Here is a 19149-nt window from a genome sequence, read left to right as displayed (position 1 = left end):
TCAAGGTACCCCTCCTTCAACAAGGCCGGGGTTACTATTCCAAAATGTTGTGGTACCGAAACCAGACGGTTCGGTGAGACCCATTCTAAAATTGAAATCCTTGAACACTTATATACGAAGGTTCAAGTTCAAAATGGAATCGCTCAGGGCGATTATTGCAAGCCTGGAGAATTTCATGGTATCACTGGACATCAAGGATGCTTACCTGCATGTCCCTATTTACCCTCTTCACCAGGAGTACCTCAAAATTGTGGTACAGGATGGTCATTACCAATTCCAGATGTTGCCGTTGGTCTGTCCCCGGCACCGAGGGTATTTACCAAGGTAATGGCCGAAATAATTATCCCGTGCTTGGACGATCTCCTTATAAAGGCGAGGTCCAGGGAGCAGTTGTTCGTCGGAGTAGCACTATCTCGGGAAGTGCTACAACAGCACGGCTGGATTCTGAATATTCCAAAGTCGCAGCTGGTTCCTACGACGCGTCTACTGTTCCTGGGTATGGTTCTGGACACAGAACAGGATAAAAAGGGTTTCTCCCCGAGGAGAAGTCCTAGGAGTTGTCGTCTCTAGACAGAGACCTCCTAATACAAATACAGGTGTCGGTGCATCAATGCACGCGAGCCCTGGGAAAGATGGTAGCTTCTTACGAAGAAATTCCATTTGTCAGGTCCCATGCAAGGATCTTCCAGTGGGATCTGTTGGACAAGTGGTCCGGGTCGCATCTTCAGATGCATCGGCGGATAACCCTGTCTCCAAGGGCCAGGGTGTCGCTGTTGTGGTGGCTGCAGAGTGCTCATCTTCTAGTTGGCCGCAGATTCGGCATACAGGACTGGGTCCTGGTGACCACGGATGCCAGCCTTGGAGGCTGGGGGGCAGTCACACAGGGAAGAAACTTCCAAGGCTATGGAATAGTTAGGAGACTTCTCTACACATAAATATTCTGGAACTAAGGGCCATTTACAATGTCCTAAGTCAGGCTAGACCCCTGCTTCAACACCGGCCGGTGCTGATCTAGTCAGACAACATCACGGCGGTCGCTCATGTAAACCGACAGGGCGGCACAAGAAGCAGGATGGCGATGGCAGAAGCCACAAGGATTCTCCGATGGGCAGAAAATCATGTGTTAGCACTGTCAGCAGTGTTCATTCCCGGAGTGGACAACTGGGAAGCAGACTTTCTCAGCAGACACGACCTCCACCCGGGAGAGTGGGGACTTCATCCAGAAGTCTTCCAAATGATTGTACACCGTTGGGAAAGGCCACAGGTGGACATGATGGCGTCCCGCCTCAACAAAAAGCTACAAAGATATTGCACCAGGTCAAGGGACCCTCAGGCGATAGCTGTGGACGCTCTGGTAACACCGTGGGTGTACCAGTCGGTGTATGTGTTCCCTTCTCTGCCTCTCTTACCCAGGGTAATGAGAATAATAAGAAGGAGAGGAGTAAGAACTATACTCATTGTTCCGGATTGGCCAAGAAGAGCTTGGTACCCAGAACTCCAAGAAATGATCTCAGAGGACCCATGGCCTCTGCCGCTCAGACAGGACCTGCTGCAGCAGGGGGCCTGTCTGTTCCAAGACGTACCGCGGCTGCGTTTGACGGCATGGTGGTTGGACGCCGGATCCTGAAGGAAAAGGGCATTCCGGAGGAAGTTATCCCTACGCTAATTAAAGCTAGGAAAGAAGTGAACGCAAACCGTTATCACCGCATATGGCGGAAATATGTTGCGTGCTGTGAGGCCAGGAAGGCCCCAAAGGAGGAATTTCAGCTAGGTCGATTTCTGCACTTCCTACAGTCAGGGTGACTATGGGCCTAAAATTGGGTTCCATTAAGGTCCAGATTTCGGCTCTATCGATTTTCTTCCAAAATAGAACTGGCTTCACTGCCTGAAGTTCAGACTTTTGTTAAGGGAGTGCTGCATAGTCAGCCCCCGTTTGTGCCTCCAGTGGCACCGTGGGATCTCAACGTGGTGTTGGATTTCCTGAAGTCGCATTGGGTTGAGCCACTTAAATCCGTGGAGCTACAATACCTCACGTGGAAAGTGGTCATGCTGTTGGCCTTGGCGTCGGCCAGGCGTGTATCAGAATTGGCGGCTTTGTCATGCAAAAGCCCTTATCTGATTTTTTATATGGATAAGGCGGAATTGAGGACTCGTTCCCAATTCTTTCCTTAGGTGGTATCAGTTTTTCATGTGAACCAACCTATTGTGGTGCCTGCGGCTACTTGGGACTTGGAGGATTCCAAGTTACTGGACTTAGTCAGGGCCCTGAAAAGTATATGTTTCCAGGACGGCTGGAGTCAGGAAAACTGACTCGCTATTTATCCTGTATGCACCCAACAAGCTGGGTGCTCCTGCTTCTAAGCAGACTATTGCTCGCTGGATCTGTAGCACGATTCAGCTTGCACATTCTGCGGCTGGACTGCCGCATCCTAAATCAGTGAAAGCCCATTCCACGAGGAAAGTGGGCTCTTCTTGGGTGGCTGCCCGAGGGGTCTCGGCTCTACAACTTTGCCGAGCAGCTACTTGGTCGGGGTCAAACACATTTGCTAAATTCTACAAGTTTGACACCCTGGCTGAGGAGGACCTAGAGTTTGCCCATTCGGTGCTGCAGAGTCATCCGCACTCTCCCGCCCATTTGGGAGCTTTGGTATAATCCCCATGGTCCTTACGGAGTCCCAGCATCCACTTAGGACGTCAGAGAAAATAAGATTTTACTCACCGGTAAATCTATTTCTCGCAGTCCGTAGTGGATGCTGGGCACCCATCCCAAGTGCGGATTGTCTGCAATACTTGTTTATAGTTATTGCCTAACTAAAGGGTTATTGTTGAGCCATCTGTTGAGAGGCTCAGTTATATTTCATACTGTTAACTGGGTATAGTATCACGAATTATACGGTGTGATTGGTGTGGCTGGTATGAGTCTTACCCGGGATTCAAAATCCTTCCTTATTGTGTCAGCTCTTCCGGGCACAGTATCCTAACTGAGGTCTGGAGGAGGGTCATAGTGGGAGGAGCCAGTGCACACCAGGTAGTCCTAAAGCTTTCTTTAGTTGTGCCTAGTCTCCTGCGGAGCCGCTATTCCCCATGGTCCTTACGGAGTCCCAGCATCCACTACGGACTACGAGAAATAGATTTACCGGTGAGTAAAATCTTATTTTTCCCACTTCGTCTTCCAAGACGCCCCCATCCCCCCCTTGTGCAGCTCCCCACCTTTGGAATGCACTTCCATGCTCAAACTATCAACTAGTCTCCATGGCTTTAAATGAGCCCTAAAAACTTGTATTTTCATAAAATCCTACCAACCTTCTTCTAACTCTTCCTCCCTACCAATGTCCACACCTACTTTTGTGGGTCCCTGGTGTAATGAGGTGTTGATACGTGTGATGGATAACCACGTTGTTGCAGCACTGCTTCATGAATCGGATCTTGCTCCAGCACACTGTTGCTTCTTCCTTCTAACCAAACCACAACAGAGAGGCTAGGATTCACCCCCCAACACATACAAATTGAAGGGGATACGGTCTGTAGATCGATAGTGTATAGATCGACAGTGTTTAGGTCGACCACTATAGGTCGACAGTCACTAGGTTGACAGGGTCAGAAGGTCAACAGGGTCAAAAGGTCGACATGTACTAGGTCAAAAGGTCGACATGAGTTTTAATTTTTTTTTCATTTTTTTTTACTTTTTCATACTTAACGATCCACGTGGACTACGATTGGAATGGTAATCTGTGTCGAGTGAAGCGGTAGCGGAGCGAGGCACCTTGCCCAAAGCTCGCTCGCCATGCGAGGGGACACGGTGCACTAATGGTGCACTAATTGGGGTTCCCGGTCACTCTACAAAGAAAATGACACCAACATAAAAAACTCATGTCGACCTTTTGACCTGTCGACCTAGAACATGTCAACCTTCTGACCCTGTCGACCTAGTGACTGTCGACCTATAGTGGTCGACTTAAATAATGTCGACCTAGACACTGTCGATCTAATGATCCACACCCAAATTGAAGACAATCTTTTGTAACTAGAATATTTAGATTTAAATGTATACAGGTTGAGTATCCCTTAGCCAAAATGCTTGGGACCAGAAGTATTTTGGATATCGGATTTTTCCATATTTTGGAATAATTGCATACTATAATGAGATATCATGGCGATGGGACCTAAGTCGAATGGTGCCCATACACTTGTGCGATGCCCCGCGACGCGACATCGCAGGGCATCGCACCGGCAGTTCAGGTGCAATGAAATCACACCTGAACTGCCAAAGTGATTACCATGCGATCATGTGATAGATCGCATGGCAATCACGCGATGGGGACGTCACCGCCGAGTGGGAGCGGCCTCCATCCGCTCCCGGCGGGAGCCCATCGCACATCGCAGTGCGATATATTGCATGTGTTTTTAAAAACACCAGCGATCGCACTGCAATGCGATAAATATTAAGTGCGGCACATACTATCATGAGACGTGAGATTCGACCGGCTTGCTCGCGCATCGCGTTGAAAGGTACCTAAAATGTGCATACAGTCCTTCGATTTCTCTCACAAATGTGGTCGAAATCGAAGGTTAGCACCAATTATCTCACAAGTGTATGGGCACCATAAGCACAGAATGCATTTATGTGTCATATACACCTTATACACACAGCCTGAAGGTCATTTTAGACAATATTTTTAATAACGTTGTGTATTAAACAAATTTTGTGTACATTGAGCACTCAGAAAACAAAGATTTCACTATTTCAGTCTCACTCAAAAAATTCTGTATTTCAGAATATTCCGTATTTCGGAATATTTGGATAAGGGATACTCAACCTGTATTCATTTTCTAAACCCGATAAAAGTCCGGAATGAGTCATGGAGATTTAAGGTGGGTTCACACTAGGCGATGTGCTCAGTGAGCGACATCGCCTGGTGTTTCCCCTCCCGGGCTGGGTCGCCTGACAGCGGGCATACATATTGCACAGTGACATCATGACGCGGCCGGGCTGTACACGCAACTTTGGACAATGAGTCCAAATTGAGCTGCATGTACGGCTGACACTGAGGGGACATTAATGACCTGCGGCGCCATTCATCGGCTGTCGTCAGTTGCATACACACTGGGCGATATAGTAAACTATATCAGTCAGGAGTGAGAAAGTGTGTATGCACCATTAGACTGTTGCTTTAAATATTTCTCAATAAAGGTCACAGAAATCGCAATAACATTAGCACACAGGGTCAGACTGGCCCACAGGGGAACAGGGGAAACCACCGGTGGGTCCCACTGCCTGTGGGCCCTCCGCCTCCTCTAGGGATCAGGTTCCAGACTATCCTAGTGCACCTGAATTATGCATTATACTTATGTTACATTATACTTCACAAGAATATGGTTTACTATATAATTACCAAGGGGCACAGAACATGTACTCTGTAACGGTTAGCCACACCTCTGTGGTGACTGGCCACGCCCCACTGGAGCCTGGCCACACCCTTAAGCATGGGCCCCTACAACAGCATTTCCCCGATGGGCCCTTCATGCATCAGTCCGACACTGTTAGCACATGTTAGTCTAACTGAATTTCTGAAATGTACTAAATACAATTCCAGAATTTACCTACAGACCTACTAAATATAGTTTCAAGAATATACTGAAATTGAATTTATCACTTTAGACTTGAGTATTCACACAGAATACCACTACTTACTAAATATGTCTTTTCACTTCACCAATGGTACTGGTTTAATGGTTTCCTATACCAAATGAGCAATGCGCTTAAGCTTACGACAATGGGGGTCACTCCGAGTTGATCGCTCGCTAGCAGTTTTTAGCAGCCGCGCAAACGCATTGTTGCCGCCCACCAGGGAGTGTATTTTCGCTTTGTAGAAGTGGGAATGCCTGTGCAGCAGAGCGCCTGCAAAATCATTTTGTGCAAAACAAGACCAGCCCTGTAGTTACACTTCGTGTGCGTTGATTCTAACGACGGAGGGACGGCTTTTGACGTCACACACCCGCCCAGCGAACGCCCAGCCACGTCTGCGTTTTCCCCGACACGCCTGCGATTTTCTAAGCACTCCCTGAAAACGGTCGGTTTACACCCAGAAACGCCCACTTCATGTCAATCTTCCTGCGTTCGGCCGTGTGACTGAAAGCTTCGCTAGAACCTGTGCAATAATAGGGTGTTCATTGGAGAGACAATTAGATTTGTCTCACCTAACCAGTAGTGAGATATCTGGAACAACTTTCCCCCCTGAAGGCAGACACAGCAGATATGTGGACAGTACTCTCAGCTCTGATCTCTGTGGTGCACCACAAGTCCCAGCCTCTCTTGGCAGCTTGACTCTGACTTTGAGGTTTCTGTGTCACAACTGTTGCTTGTCCCACTTTGTCTTTCTCGCTGTATCGCTGGCATACTTGATATCTATTTACAAAGCGTTTGGTTGTAAAACCTAGCGCTTCTGATTCCCAAAAATGAAAAGGGCAAAGCTGTTACCAGCCGTGACTTGCTCGTAAAACCATAAACGCGATCAGAACGGCGGTTTTTACGAGCCGACACTTTGTAAATAAGTCCCATTGTCTTTGCTGTAGTGACTGGATTATATTTAGAGAACCCGTAATATCTCTCTTGCTCTACTTCTCTCGCTGCCTCTCACAACTGGTTGTCTCCCCCTTTCTGCTTGGCACCCTCTCTCCTCAGGCACGCTTGTTTTCCCTCCAGCTGCGTGCCTCTGTATCGCAGCTGCTGCTGCCTCTCACTGTCTGTGCTCCATCTTTCCCTATTTTCCAGTCTCTCTCTCCTTTCTCTTCACAGAACACTCTCCAGCGTAATTTTGTAATTTGTCCAGATCCCCAGGGTACAACTTTGTAGACCCTTTGTGGCACCTAAAATGTATATAATATTTGCTGATGGAGTGCCTCATCTCTGATATGCGCAGTGGGAGTGTGGACACGTGCCTCAGATGCGCCATCCCCCCTCTTCCTTCCCTACCCACAGTTTTATTTAGTTCCAGCAGTAAGCTCCCGGGCTTGTCCTTGTCCCTGACCCCATCCGGGACTCTGGGGCTGATCAGGGATGGATGCAGGAAGCACAGCAGCTACATCTTTGGACGCAGCTGCTGAGTGTAAATATGCTAATGCAACAGAATGCGTCTTATGTTAATGGGCGGCTCCTGCAAGCGTCTGTGATCCGCTGCTGCTTCCCGCCAGGAAATAGGCATCAGAATACGCAGACCCTGGCTAATGCACACCTACAAAATATGGACAATTCGCCCCCGTTTTGTAGACCACCCATCGCTGTCACTGGGGGAGCGATGTACAATCTTGCAGAAGGAGACCTGCGGATGCGCTGTACAGGTCCTGAGCATGCGCAGATCTTTCACCATGTTGTCGGCAACACAACACTGAGTCAGGCGCTCTGGTGCTGTTTTCCTGTCCATACCATAGGTACGGGATCATTGTTCCCCCCCAATGCCTGCTCCCATTAGCTACAGTGAGTTGCTCTATCCTCACCCCTGTCCTTGTTGCTATGTACTTTTATGCTGTGTTATTTGTTTTAATGCATATCCTATGTATGGCGTTACCAGCACAGGGCCTTATTCTCAGTAACATGCAATGCTGATGTTCAAACAGTTTGAATATTTGCATGTGAATAAAGTTCTAAAAAAAAAAACTACGGCGCCCCAGTATTACACAGAGTGTACTCAGAAAGGAGATCTAGTGATCAAATCATATGGTGTTAGAAGTGGGATGGAAAAGTGATGGGAGTATCTGGGCGGTGACTGGGAGGTGGTTAGTAGCAGTGACGTGCGGTGGGGTGAGGCCGAGCCTTTCCTGTCATACTAACGTTTGTGCCAGAGTTTTGACTGTATAAAGTATATGAAAAATACAAAGAATATGTTTGAAATATCTTCTTTGCATTATTCTAATAATTTTTATAGCCAAAACTCTGGAGTAAAAAGTCTATGGCAGGTGGGGCAGTGCCTCACCTGTGTATCTTTTCCGCACATCTCTGATCAAAACTCACCAGATTTCCAGGAGTTTATACTGCTGCACCTGTGTATAATGCTCACATGTATATACTGCTGCACCTGTGTATAATGCCCAGATGTACGCTTTGGCTCATATATTGTGTGTAAATCTGGCTCTGGTGCTAGCCAGTGCCTCCTGAGTTATTTAGCTCACTGCACGTCCCTGGTTAGTAGTGCACGCACCATTGGTCCGTTCAGTGGGCGTGTTATTGGAGTGTGCCAATGCAGACGGCTGCATTACCAGACGCACAGACGTAGCAAAGGATTCCATGGTCAGATGGGGACGCTGCACCTGCCGTAAGGCTGTGCAGTTTTCGAAGGTGCAATCGGTGGTGGCGTATAAAGACGTAGCAGTCTGCATGTAAACCAGGGAATGAGTCTGTACGCCATCTGCATAAGCTCACAGCCAGGTGACCACCAATAAACGCCTCGTAATAATGCTTATTAAAATTAGAGTGTGGATTTTGGTCCCTCCTCCTATCCTTTATATTATGTCCACGCTGGATACATAATGAATGAGCAGGAGATTAAAAAAAAAAAATTGTGCAGACCCTAACCACAAAAAGAGAAATTTCCTAAGAATGTTTAGCTATGGTAACCTGGGAATAATGTGTAGGAGCCAGAGGAGATTGGTAATGATAATTATACAGTAAGCATCCCCAGAGACTGACATGAGGGCAGTCTGGGGGATCTGAGGTATATTTAGTGGTTGCTAGTGACTGCAATCAGTCCTAATGTCACCTGGAACAGAGAGATAAAATCCCTTTGAAGAACAGAAGGTGGTGATTTCCTGTAGTCACTCAATGAGCCATTACACCTGACATTTCCTGGACATCAAAGGCTGGACCGCTGCAGATGAGTGATCGCTGACTGAGTCCTTATCTGCACCCTCAAATAAGGGGAAATTAGAGGCCACATTTATCCTGTCTGTCTGTTACAGTATGACACTTCTGAGTGCTAAGGACAAACCTGGAAGTTGCCTAGAAATATCCCAGCTATTGGCCTAATGTTTCACTTACTGTGTAATGCTTTTATTGAAGGCCCCTTACCACAGATATATTCATACCTAGATGCTGTCGCACGCTGCTGCAGCCCGCTGTAGCATCTTTTGTGCTATAAAATCCCTTTCCATGGTGTACAGGTGTGCGCTTGAATGTGCAAGGACTGGGAACGCCTATTTTGTGCATCTTAAAGTGCAACAATCCCGTGCAACATGAGCTTGGTATGTCAACATTGACCACATTAACATTCATCATGTTGACACTGATGAAATGTGAACATGATTAGAATGTCAAACAATTTGGAAGCTGCTCAATCATACCTGGAGATAATTATATATCAGGTGCTGGAAGAGGGAGGGGTCACAGACAAACAACAAACAAAGAGGAAGGGGGGTGCAAATCCCCACCCCTAAATTCCCTTCCGCACACTGAAAATTACCTGTAACCATCCCTGAACCTATCTGGTAATAAAATTCAGAGAATTAGTCACAAATGTTTGCAAACACATGTTTAGCTGCTGGCCACTTCACGGCTTCTCTGATACAGCAGTCCTAACCTACATAATAGCAGTGCCCACATAGGGCCAAGTAATTTGTCACAGTAGGCCTCATGATAAAGGCTATTACTAAAACACTTCCAGACAGAGAGCTAACTTACCCGGGAGCCACCCCCAGGATCTCCCATTGGCACTACAAGGAACAGCATGCCTTCCAAATGCTGCTCCCATTCAATGCCTTTAACCCTCCCACTAGTGCCTAAAACACCCTCCCCAATGCCGCCTAACCCTCCCACTAATGCCATACCTTAACCTTCCCCTACCATAGCCTAACTCTCCCCCTAGTGCCTAACCCTCCCACAGCTTCACCCTAACCCTCTTCCTAGTGCCTAACCTAACCCTCCCCCTAGTGCCTAACCCTAATCCTCCCCTTCTGTAGGCTTATCCTCCCCCTAGTGCCTAACCCTAACCCTCTGCCTACTGTCTTACCCTAACATCCACCATTACAGCCTAACTGTAACCCTCCCACTAATGCCTAACCTTAACCTTCCCCTCCCATAGCCTAACCCTTCTCCTAGTGCCAAACCTAACCCACCCCCTAGTAAGTAACCCTAATCCTCCCCTCCCATAACCTAACCCATCCCCTAGTGCCTAACCCTAACCCTCCCCCTAGTGCCTAACCCTAACCCCCCCCCTAGAGTGCTTAAGCCTAACCCTCCCCCTAGTGCTTAACCCTATCACTCCCCTAGTGCCTAACCCTCCCCCTAGTGCTTAACCCTATCCCTCCCCTAGTGCTTAATCCTATCCTTTCCCTAGTGCTTAACCCTAACCCTCCCCTAGTGCTTAACCCCATCCCTTCCCTAGTGCTTAACCCTCCCCCTAGTGCTTAACCCTATCCTTTCCCTAGTGCTTAACCCTAACCCTCCCCTAGTGCCTAACCCTCCCCCTAGTGCTTAACCCTATCCCTCCCCTAGTACCTAACCCTCTCCCTAGTGCTTAACCCTATCCCACCCCTAGTGCTTAACCCTATCCCTCCCCTAGTGCTTGTCCCTATCCCTCCCCTAGTGCTTAACCCTAACCCTCCCCTAGTGCCTAACCCTCCCCCTAGTGCTTAACCCTATCCCTCCCCTAGTGCTTAACCCTATCCCTCCCCTAGTGCTTAACCCTAACCCTCCCCTAGTGCTTGTCCCTATCCCTCCCCTAGTGCTTAACCCTAACCCTCCCCTAGTGCCTAACCCTCCCCCTAGTGCTTAACCCTATCCCTCCCCTAGTGCTTAACCCTAACCCTCCCCTAGTGCTTAACCCTAACCCTCCCCTAGTGCTTGTCCCTATCCCTCCCCTAGTGCTTAACCCTATCCCTCCCCTAGTGCTTAACCCTAACCTCCCTAGTGCTTAACCCTATCCCTCCCCTAGTGCTTAACCCTAACCCTCCCCTCCTGTAGCCTAACCCTCCCTCTCCAGTCCATGCAAAATGTCAACATTTCAGATGTCGACATTGTGAACATAATGACATTCTGCATATATCGGCATGTTCAACTGTCGACATTGTGATGTTGACATTACACATGTCAACATTGTAACTGTCCACATTATGACCACATCCCATATGTCACACACGTCCACCGCTGCTTCTCAGTCACCGCCAAGCAATGCCCGATACATTGTGAGACTGTGTGTATCAGTAGCCGCTGTGACTCTGCCTGATTCATATTTGTACGCAAACCCAATGGTTTTCTTACAAACACGATGCTTGGGGTCTGCGCATGTGCGGAACGGGTCTTGCGGTGTTGCTCACAGCCCCCTGTCAGCTGCAGAATGATTGACATACTGCGGCATTTGAGGAGCGGAGCAGGGGCGTCACCCGTCAGCGGTCTTCAAAATGAGGGGGTGTTGCCCCCGTTTTGTCGTGTGATGGATCCAGTATTCATCGGAAGCAGATTTCCGGGCACCGGTGTCTGGATCCTATGGCCAGCCAGAGTAATCTTCCGCAGGCTGGCCCAACAGAAATAGTGACGTGATCCGGAGCTGTGTCCTCAGGCGTGACGTGATCTGGAGCTGTGTCCTCAGGCGTGACGTGATCCGGAGCTGTGTCCTCAGGCGTGACGTGATCCGGAGCTGTGTCCTCAGGCGTGACGTGATCCGGAGCTGTGTCCTCAGGCGTGACGTGATCCGGAGCTGTGTCCTCAGGCGTGACATGATCCGGAGCTGTGTCCTCAGGCGTGACGTGATCCGGAGCTGTGTCCTCAGGCGTGACGTGATCCGGAGCTGTGTCCTCAGGCGTGACGTGATCTGGAGCTGTGTCCTCAGGCGTGACGTGATCCGGAGCTGTGTCCTCAGGCGTGACGTGATCCGGAGCTGTGTCCTCAGGCGTGACGTGATCCGGAGCTGCGTCCTCAGGCGTGACGTGATCCGGAGCTGTGTCCTCAGGCGTGATGTGATCCGGAGCTGTGTCCTCAGGCGTGACATGATCCGGAGCTGTGTCCTCAGGCGTGACGTGATCCAGAGCTGTGTCCTCAGCTGTGACGTGATCTGGAGCTGTGTCCTCAGGCGTGACGTGATCCGGAGCTGTGTCCTCAGGCGTGACGTGATCCGGAGCTGCGCCCTCAGGCGTGACGTGATCCGGAGCTGTGTCCTCAGGCGTGACGTGATCCGGAGCTGTGTCCTCAGGCGTGACGTGATCCGGAGCTGTGTCCTCAGGCGTGACGTGAACCAGAGCTGTGTCCTCAGGCGTGACGTGATCCGGAGCTGTGTCCTCAGGCGTGACGTGATCCGGAGCTGTGTCCTCAGGCGTGACGTGATCCGGAGCTGCGTCCTCAGGCGTGACGTGATCCGGAGCTGTGTCCTCAGGCGTGACGTGATCCGGAGCTGTGTCCTCAGGCGTGACGTGATCCGGAACTGTGTCCTCAGGCGTGACATGATCCGGAGCTGTGTCCTCAGGCGTGACGTGATCCGGAACTGTGTCCTCAGGCGCAGCGCTAATGCTGGCAGGAGGCGTCTTATCTCTTACAGACGCCTCCTGCTGTATTAGAATGGCACAGTCGGTTCCCTGCAGCCCTGCAATTCCAAACATACATGAATTGGGCCCTCTGTACATACACACAGTGCACTGTGCGACTGTTTAGCTACTGTGACACATACGCAGATGAAACACATCGACCATTTGCACAAATATCAGCATAGCGTATGTCTCACAATCAGGCCCCTATTGTGGAAAACTAAATGTAGTTACAAAGGGGGAATAAAGACAGTCTGTAATAAATAAGAGGCAGCTTTGGTTATATTTAATAAAATCTCCTTTGTACCAGTTTCTGCACTTTCCTTAATGCTTCCACTGTCATTACACGGCTAAGCAATACACCCCTTGGGGCAACAGGCAAGGCCGGATTCAGTGTAAGACACAGACGCAGGCCCTCCAACATGACTCCTTCTGCCAGGTACAAATAATCTGCTCCTGGATTCCTCACACTATTACACATAAGTGATAAGTGCATCTCCTTTTACCAATTTCATGTTACAATATCTTTGTAGGTTTTTGTCAAAGCGTGTGGCTGCTTGAACGGTGGATCGTGTGTTGCCAACATTAACTTCCCACCGGGAAAAGGGGAATATCTCTGCGTCTGCACATCTGGGTTTGAGGGAGAAAACTGCCAGACGGACATTGATGACTGCCAGCCAAACCCGTGCGGTGCTGGGAAATGTGAGGACAGAACGAACGGCTATCACTGCGAATGTCCCCTTGGTTTGAAAGGTAGGAAATCTGTCGGAGCTACCATTTTATTCATATGCTGCAATCAATAATTAGGCGATTGGCTAATTATTTCTATTAATTGAGTTATGGCCACTAAGCAGTTGTGTTGAGGCAAGAGTGAAGCAGTGTATCACCAGGTCCAATTGCAAGTTTTAGGTATCGTCATGGTGATGGAAATCTTTTCTGCAGTGACTTACAGCTACAAACACTGCTAATTGCTAATACGATACTAGGACATTGGCCCTCATTCCAAGTTGATCGCACCAAGCAAATTTTTGCTGCTGGTGCGATCAACTAATCTCCGCCTATGGGGGAGTGTATTTTAACATAGCAGGGCTGCGATCGCAGGGCTGACCGTTTTCTGGGAGTGTTTGGAAAAACGCAGGCGTGGCCGGGCGTTTGCTGGGCAGGTGTCTAACGTCATTACCGTGTCACTCATCGCAGCAATCATCGCACAGGATAAGTAACTACGGGCTGGTCTTGTTTTGCACAAAATGTGTTTGCAGGCGCTCTGTTGCACAGGCGTTCGCACTCCTGCAAAGCGAAAATACAATCCCCCGTGGGCGGCGACTATGCATTTGCACGGCTGCTAAAAACTGCTAGCGAGCGATCAACTCGGAATGAAGGCCCAAGTTCCAATCCTGTCAGCTTAGAACAGATAGTTGAAGCTACAGCAGCCACAAGCTCACTAATGGCCCGTACACACTGGCCGATATATCGGCCGTTCTCTTGAACGGCCGATATATTGTGGGTCCGTCGGCCAGTGTGTACGGCCGATACATCTGTGAACTCCGTCGTTCACAGACGTATCGCGTCAGCCCCGGAGCACAGCCGACGGCCCATATATCTACCGATATATTAGCGCATCGCTGTGTGTGTACGGGGCGGTCGGCGGTGATTGACAGCTGAACACACGCCCGCCCAGTTCATGCAGCACACTGCCCGATCCGTCCATAGATATATCTGCAGATCAATTGATCTGCAGATATATCTTTCTAGTGTGTACCCACCCTAAGGCTACGGCCACACATAGCGGCCAAGCGGGTCCCGTTTAGCATCCTGCAGAACAGGATCCGTGTGAACACAGGACCCCCCTCCCGGCCAATCAGGTCCCATTCAGCGGGACCCGCTTATCCGCTATGTGTGGCCGTAGCCTAAAGGGGAGATTTCTCAAGCTTTGGAGCGATATAAAGTAGAGTAGTTGTCCACAGCAACTAATCGGTTTCTGTTTCAAATACAGTTTGAAAGGACAGTTAGAAGCTGATTTTCGGTTTGGGCAACTGTGGATGTTAGGGTTAGGCTGTGAGAAGAGAGGGTTAGGGGATACGGGGGAGGGTAAGTATACTGTACTTACCTGACCCCTGTCAGGATTCTGACAATTGGGAGGCTGGTACTGGTCTGACTAATACTAACTGAGCATCATTTAAATTAGAGATGAGCGGGTTCGGTTTCTCTGAATCCGAACCCGCCCGAACTTCATGTTTTTTTTCACGGGTCCGAGCGACTCGGATCTTCCCGCCTTGCTCGGTTAACCCGAGCGCGCCCGAACGTCATCATGACGCTGTCGGATTCTCGCGAGGCTCGGATTCTATCGCGAGACTCGGATTCTATATAAGGAGCCGCGCGTCGCCGCCATTTTCACACGTGCATTGAGATTGATAGGGAGAGGACGTGGCTGGCGTCCTCTCCATTTAGATTAGGGTTGAGAGAGAGAGAGAGAGATTGACCTGAGGCTGTGATACTGTAGAAGAGAGTGCAGAGTTTAGTGACTGACGACCACAGTGACCACCAGACAGTGCAGTTGTTTGTTTTATTTAATATATCCGTTCTCTGCCTGAAAAAAACGATACACACAGTGACTCAGTCACATACCATATCTGTGTGCACTGCTCAGCCCAGTGTGCTGCATCAATGTATATATATATCTGACTGTGCTCAGCTCACACAGCTTATAATTGTGGGGGAGACTGGGGAGCACTGCAGTGCCAGTTATAGGTTATAGCAGGAGCCAGGAGTACATAATATTATATTAAAATTAAACAGTGCACACTTTTGCTGCAGGAGTGCCACTGCCAGTGTGACTAGTGACCAGTGACCTGACCACCAGTATATATAATATTAGTAGTATACTATCTCTTTATCAACCAGTCTATATTAGCAGCAGACACAGTACAGTGCGGTAGTTCACGGCTGTGGCTACCTCTGTGTCGGCACTCGGCAGCCCGTCCATAATTGTATATACCACCTAACCGTGGTTTTTTTTTCTTTCTTTATACATACATACTAGTTACGAGTATACTATCTCTTTATCAACCAGTCTATATATTAGCAGCAGACACAGTACAGTGCGGTAGTTCACGGCTGTGGCTACCTCTGTGTCGGCACTCGGCAGCCCGTCCATAATTGTATATACCACCTAACCGTGTTTTTTTTTTCTTTCTTTATACATACATACTAGTTACGAGTATACTATCTCTTTATCAACCAGTCTATATATTAGCAGCAGACACAGTACAGTGCGGTAGTTCACGGCTGTGGCTACCTCTGTGTCGGCACTCGGCAGCCCGTCCATAATTGTATATACCACCTAACCGTGGTTTTTTTTTCTTTCTTTATACATACATACTAGTTACGAGTATACTATCTCTTTATCAACCAGTCTATATTAGCAGCAGACACAGTACAGTGCGGTAGTTCACGGCTGTGGCTACCTCTGTGTCGGCACTCGGCAGCCCGTCCATAATTGTATATACCACCTAACCGTGTTTTTTTTTTCTTTCTTTATAGTCATACTAGTTACGAGTATACTATCTCTTTATCAACCAGTCTATATTAGCAGCAGACACAGTACAGTGCGGTAGTTCACGGCTGTGGCTACCTCTGTGTCGGCACTCGGCAGCCCGTCCATAATTGTATATACCACCTAACCGTGGTTTTTTTTTCTTTCTTTATAGTCATACTAGTTACGAGTATACTATCTCTTTATCAACCAGTCTATATTAGCAGCAGACACAGTACAGTGCGGTAGTTCACGGCTGTGGCTACCTCTGTGTCGGCACTCGGCAGCCCGTCCATAATTGTATATACCACCTAACCGTGGTTTTTTTTTCTTTCTTTATAGTCATACTAGTTACGAGTATACTATCTCTTTATCAACCAGTCTATATTAGCAGCAGACACAGTACAGTGCGGTAGTTCACGGCTGTGGCTACCTCTGTGTCGGCACTCGGCAGCCCGTCCATAATTGTATATACCACCTAACCGTGGTTTTTTTTTCTTTCTTTATACATACATACTAGTTACGAGTATACTATCTCTTTATCAACCAGTCTATATTAGCAGCAGACACAGTACAGTGCGGTAGTTCACGGCTGTGGCTACCTCTGTGTCGGCACTCGGCAGCCCGTCCATAATTGTATATACCACCTAACCGTGGTTTTTTTTTCTTTCTTTATAGTCATACTAGTTACGAGTATACTATCTCTTTATCAACCAGTCTATATTAGCAGCAGACACAGTACAGTGCGGTAGTTCACGGCTGTGGCTACCTCTGTGTCGGCACTCGGCAGCCCGTCCATAATTGTATATACCACCTAACCGTGGTTTTTTTTTCTTTCTTTATAGTCATACTAGTTACGAGTATACTATCTCTTTATCAACCAGTCTATATTAGCAGCAGACACAGTACAGTGCGGTAGTTCACGGCTGTGGCTACCTCTGTGTCGGCACTCGGCAGCCCGTCCATAATTGTATATACCACCTAACCGTGGTTTTTTTTTCTTTCTTTATAGTCATACTAGTTACGAGTATACTATCTCTTTATCAACCAGTCTATATTAGCAGCAGACACAGTACAGTGCGGTAGTTCACGGCTGTGGCTACCTCTGTGTCGGCACTCGGCAGCCCGTCCATAATTGTATATACCACCTAACCGTGGTTTTTTTTTCTTTCTTTATACATACATACTAGTTACGAGTATACTATCTCTTTATCAACCAGTCTATATATTAGCAGCAGACACAGTACAGTGCGGTAGTTCACGGCTGTGGCTACCTCTGTGTCGGCACTCGGCAGCCCGTCCATAATTGTATATACCACCTAACCGTGGTTTTTTTTTCTTTCTTTATACATACATACTAGTTACGAGTATACTATCTCTTTATCAACCAGTCTATATATTAGCAGCAGACACAGTACAGTGCGGTAGTTCACGGCTGTGGCTACCTCTGTGTCGGCACTCGGCAGCCCGTCCATAATTGTATACTAGTATCCAATCCATCCATCTCCATTGTTTACCTGAGGTGCCTTTTAGTTGTGCCTATTAAAATATGGAGAACAAAAATGTTGAGGTTCCAAAATTAGGGAAAGATCAAGATCCACTTCCACCTCGTGCTGAAGCTGCTGCCACTAGTCATGGCCGAGACGAAATGCCAGCAACGTCGTCTGCCAAGGCCGATGCCCAATGTCATAGTACAGAGCATGTCAAATCCAAAACACCAAATATCAGTAAAAAAAGGACTCCAAAACCTAAAATAAAATTGTCGGAGGAGAAGCGTAAACTTGCCAATATGCCATTTACCACACGGAGTGGCAAGGAACGGCTGAGGCCCTGGCCTATGTTCATGGCTAGTGGTTCAGCTTCACATGAGGATGGAAGCACTCAGCCTCTCGCTAGAAAAATGAAAAGACTAAAGCTGGCAAAAGCAGTAGCACCGCAAAGAACTGTGCGTTCTTCGAAATCCCAAATCCACAAGGAGAGTCCGACTCCAATTGTGTCGGTTGCGATGCCTGACCTTCCCAACACTGGACGTGAAGAGCATGCGCCTTCCACCATTTGCACGCCCCCTGCAAGTGATGGAAGGAGCACCCGCAGTCCAGTTCCTGATAGTCAGATTGAAGATGTCAGTGTTGAAGTACACCAGGATGAGGAGGATATGGGTGTTGCTGGCGCTGGGGAGGAAATTGACCAGGAGGATTCTGATGGTGAGGTGGTTTGTTTAAGTCAGGCACCCGGGGAGACACCTGTTGTCCGTGGTAGGAATATGGCCGTTGACATGCCTGGTGAAAATACCAAAAAAATCAGCTCTTCGGTGTGTAAGTATTTCACCAGAAATGCGGACAACAGGTGTCAAGCCGTGTGTTCCCTTTGTCAAGCTGTAATAAGTAGGGGTAAGGACGTTAACCACCTCGGAACATCCTCCCTTATACGTCACCTGCAGCGCATTCATAATAAGTCAGTGACAAGTTCAAAAACTTGGGCCGACAGCGGAAGCAGTCCACTGACCAGTAAATCCCTTCCTCTTGTAACCAAGCTCACGCAAACCACCCCACCAACTCCCTCAGTGTCAATTTCCTCCTTCCCCAGGAATGCCAATAGTCCTGCAGGCCATGTCACTGGCAATTCTGACGAGTCCTCTCCTGCCTGGGATTCCTCCGATGCATCCTTGCGTGTAACGCCTACTGCTGCTGGCGCTGCTGTTGTTGCTGCTGGGAGTCGATGGTCATCCCAGAGGGGAAGTCGTAAGACCACTTTTACTACTTCCACCAAGCAATTGACTGTCCAACAGTCCTTTGCGAGGAAGATGAAATATCACAGCAGTCATCCTACTGCAAAGCGGATAACTGAGGCCTTGACATCCTGGGTGGTGAGAAACGTGGTTCCGGTATCCATCATTACTGCAGAGCCAACTAGAGACTTGTTGGAGGTACTGTGTCCCCGGTACCAAATACCATCTAGGTTCCATTTCTCTAGGCAGGCGATACCGAAAATGTACACAGACCTCAGAAAAAGAGTCACCAGTGTCCTAAAAAATGCAGCTGTACCCAATGTCCACTTAACCACGGACATGTGGACAAGTGGAGCAGGGCAGGGTCAGGACTATATGACTGTGA

The 19149-nt window shown here is 48.5% G+C and overlaps 1 protein-coding gene across 1 annotated transcript in view; it reads left to right on the top strand.

Moving 5' to 3' along the window:
• Positions 1-19149, top strand: part of VWDE (von Willebrand factor D and EGF domains) — a 198573-nt gene that overhangs the window by 98521 nt on the left and 80903 nt on the right. The window contains exon 18 of the mRNA XM_063925264.1: positions 13038-13257. Within this exon, the coding sequence (XP_063781334.1) occupies positions 13038-13257 (220 nt within the window). The remainder of the gene's footprint in view (positions 1-13037; positions 13258-19149) is intronic.

This window comes from Pseudophryne corroboree, chromosome 5 (assembly GCF_028390025.1).
Source record: "Pseudophryne corroboree isolate aPseCor3 chromosome 5, aPseCor3.hap2, whole genome shotgun sequence".
Lineage (NCBI taxonomy): Eukaryota > Metazoa > Chordata > Amphibia > Anura > Myobatrachidae > Pseudophryne > Pseudophryne corroboree.
This window is presented reverse-complemented; position numbering and strand designations above follow the sequence as displayed.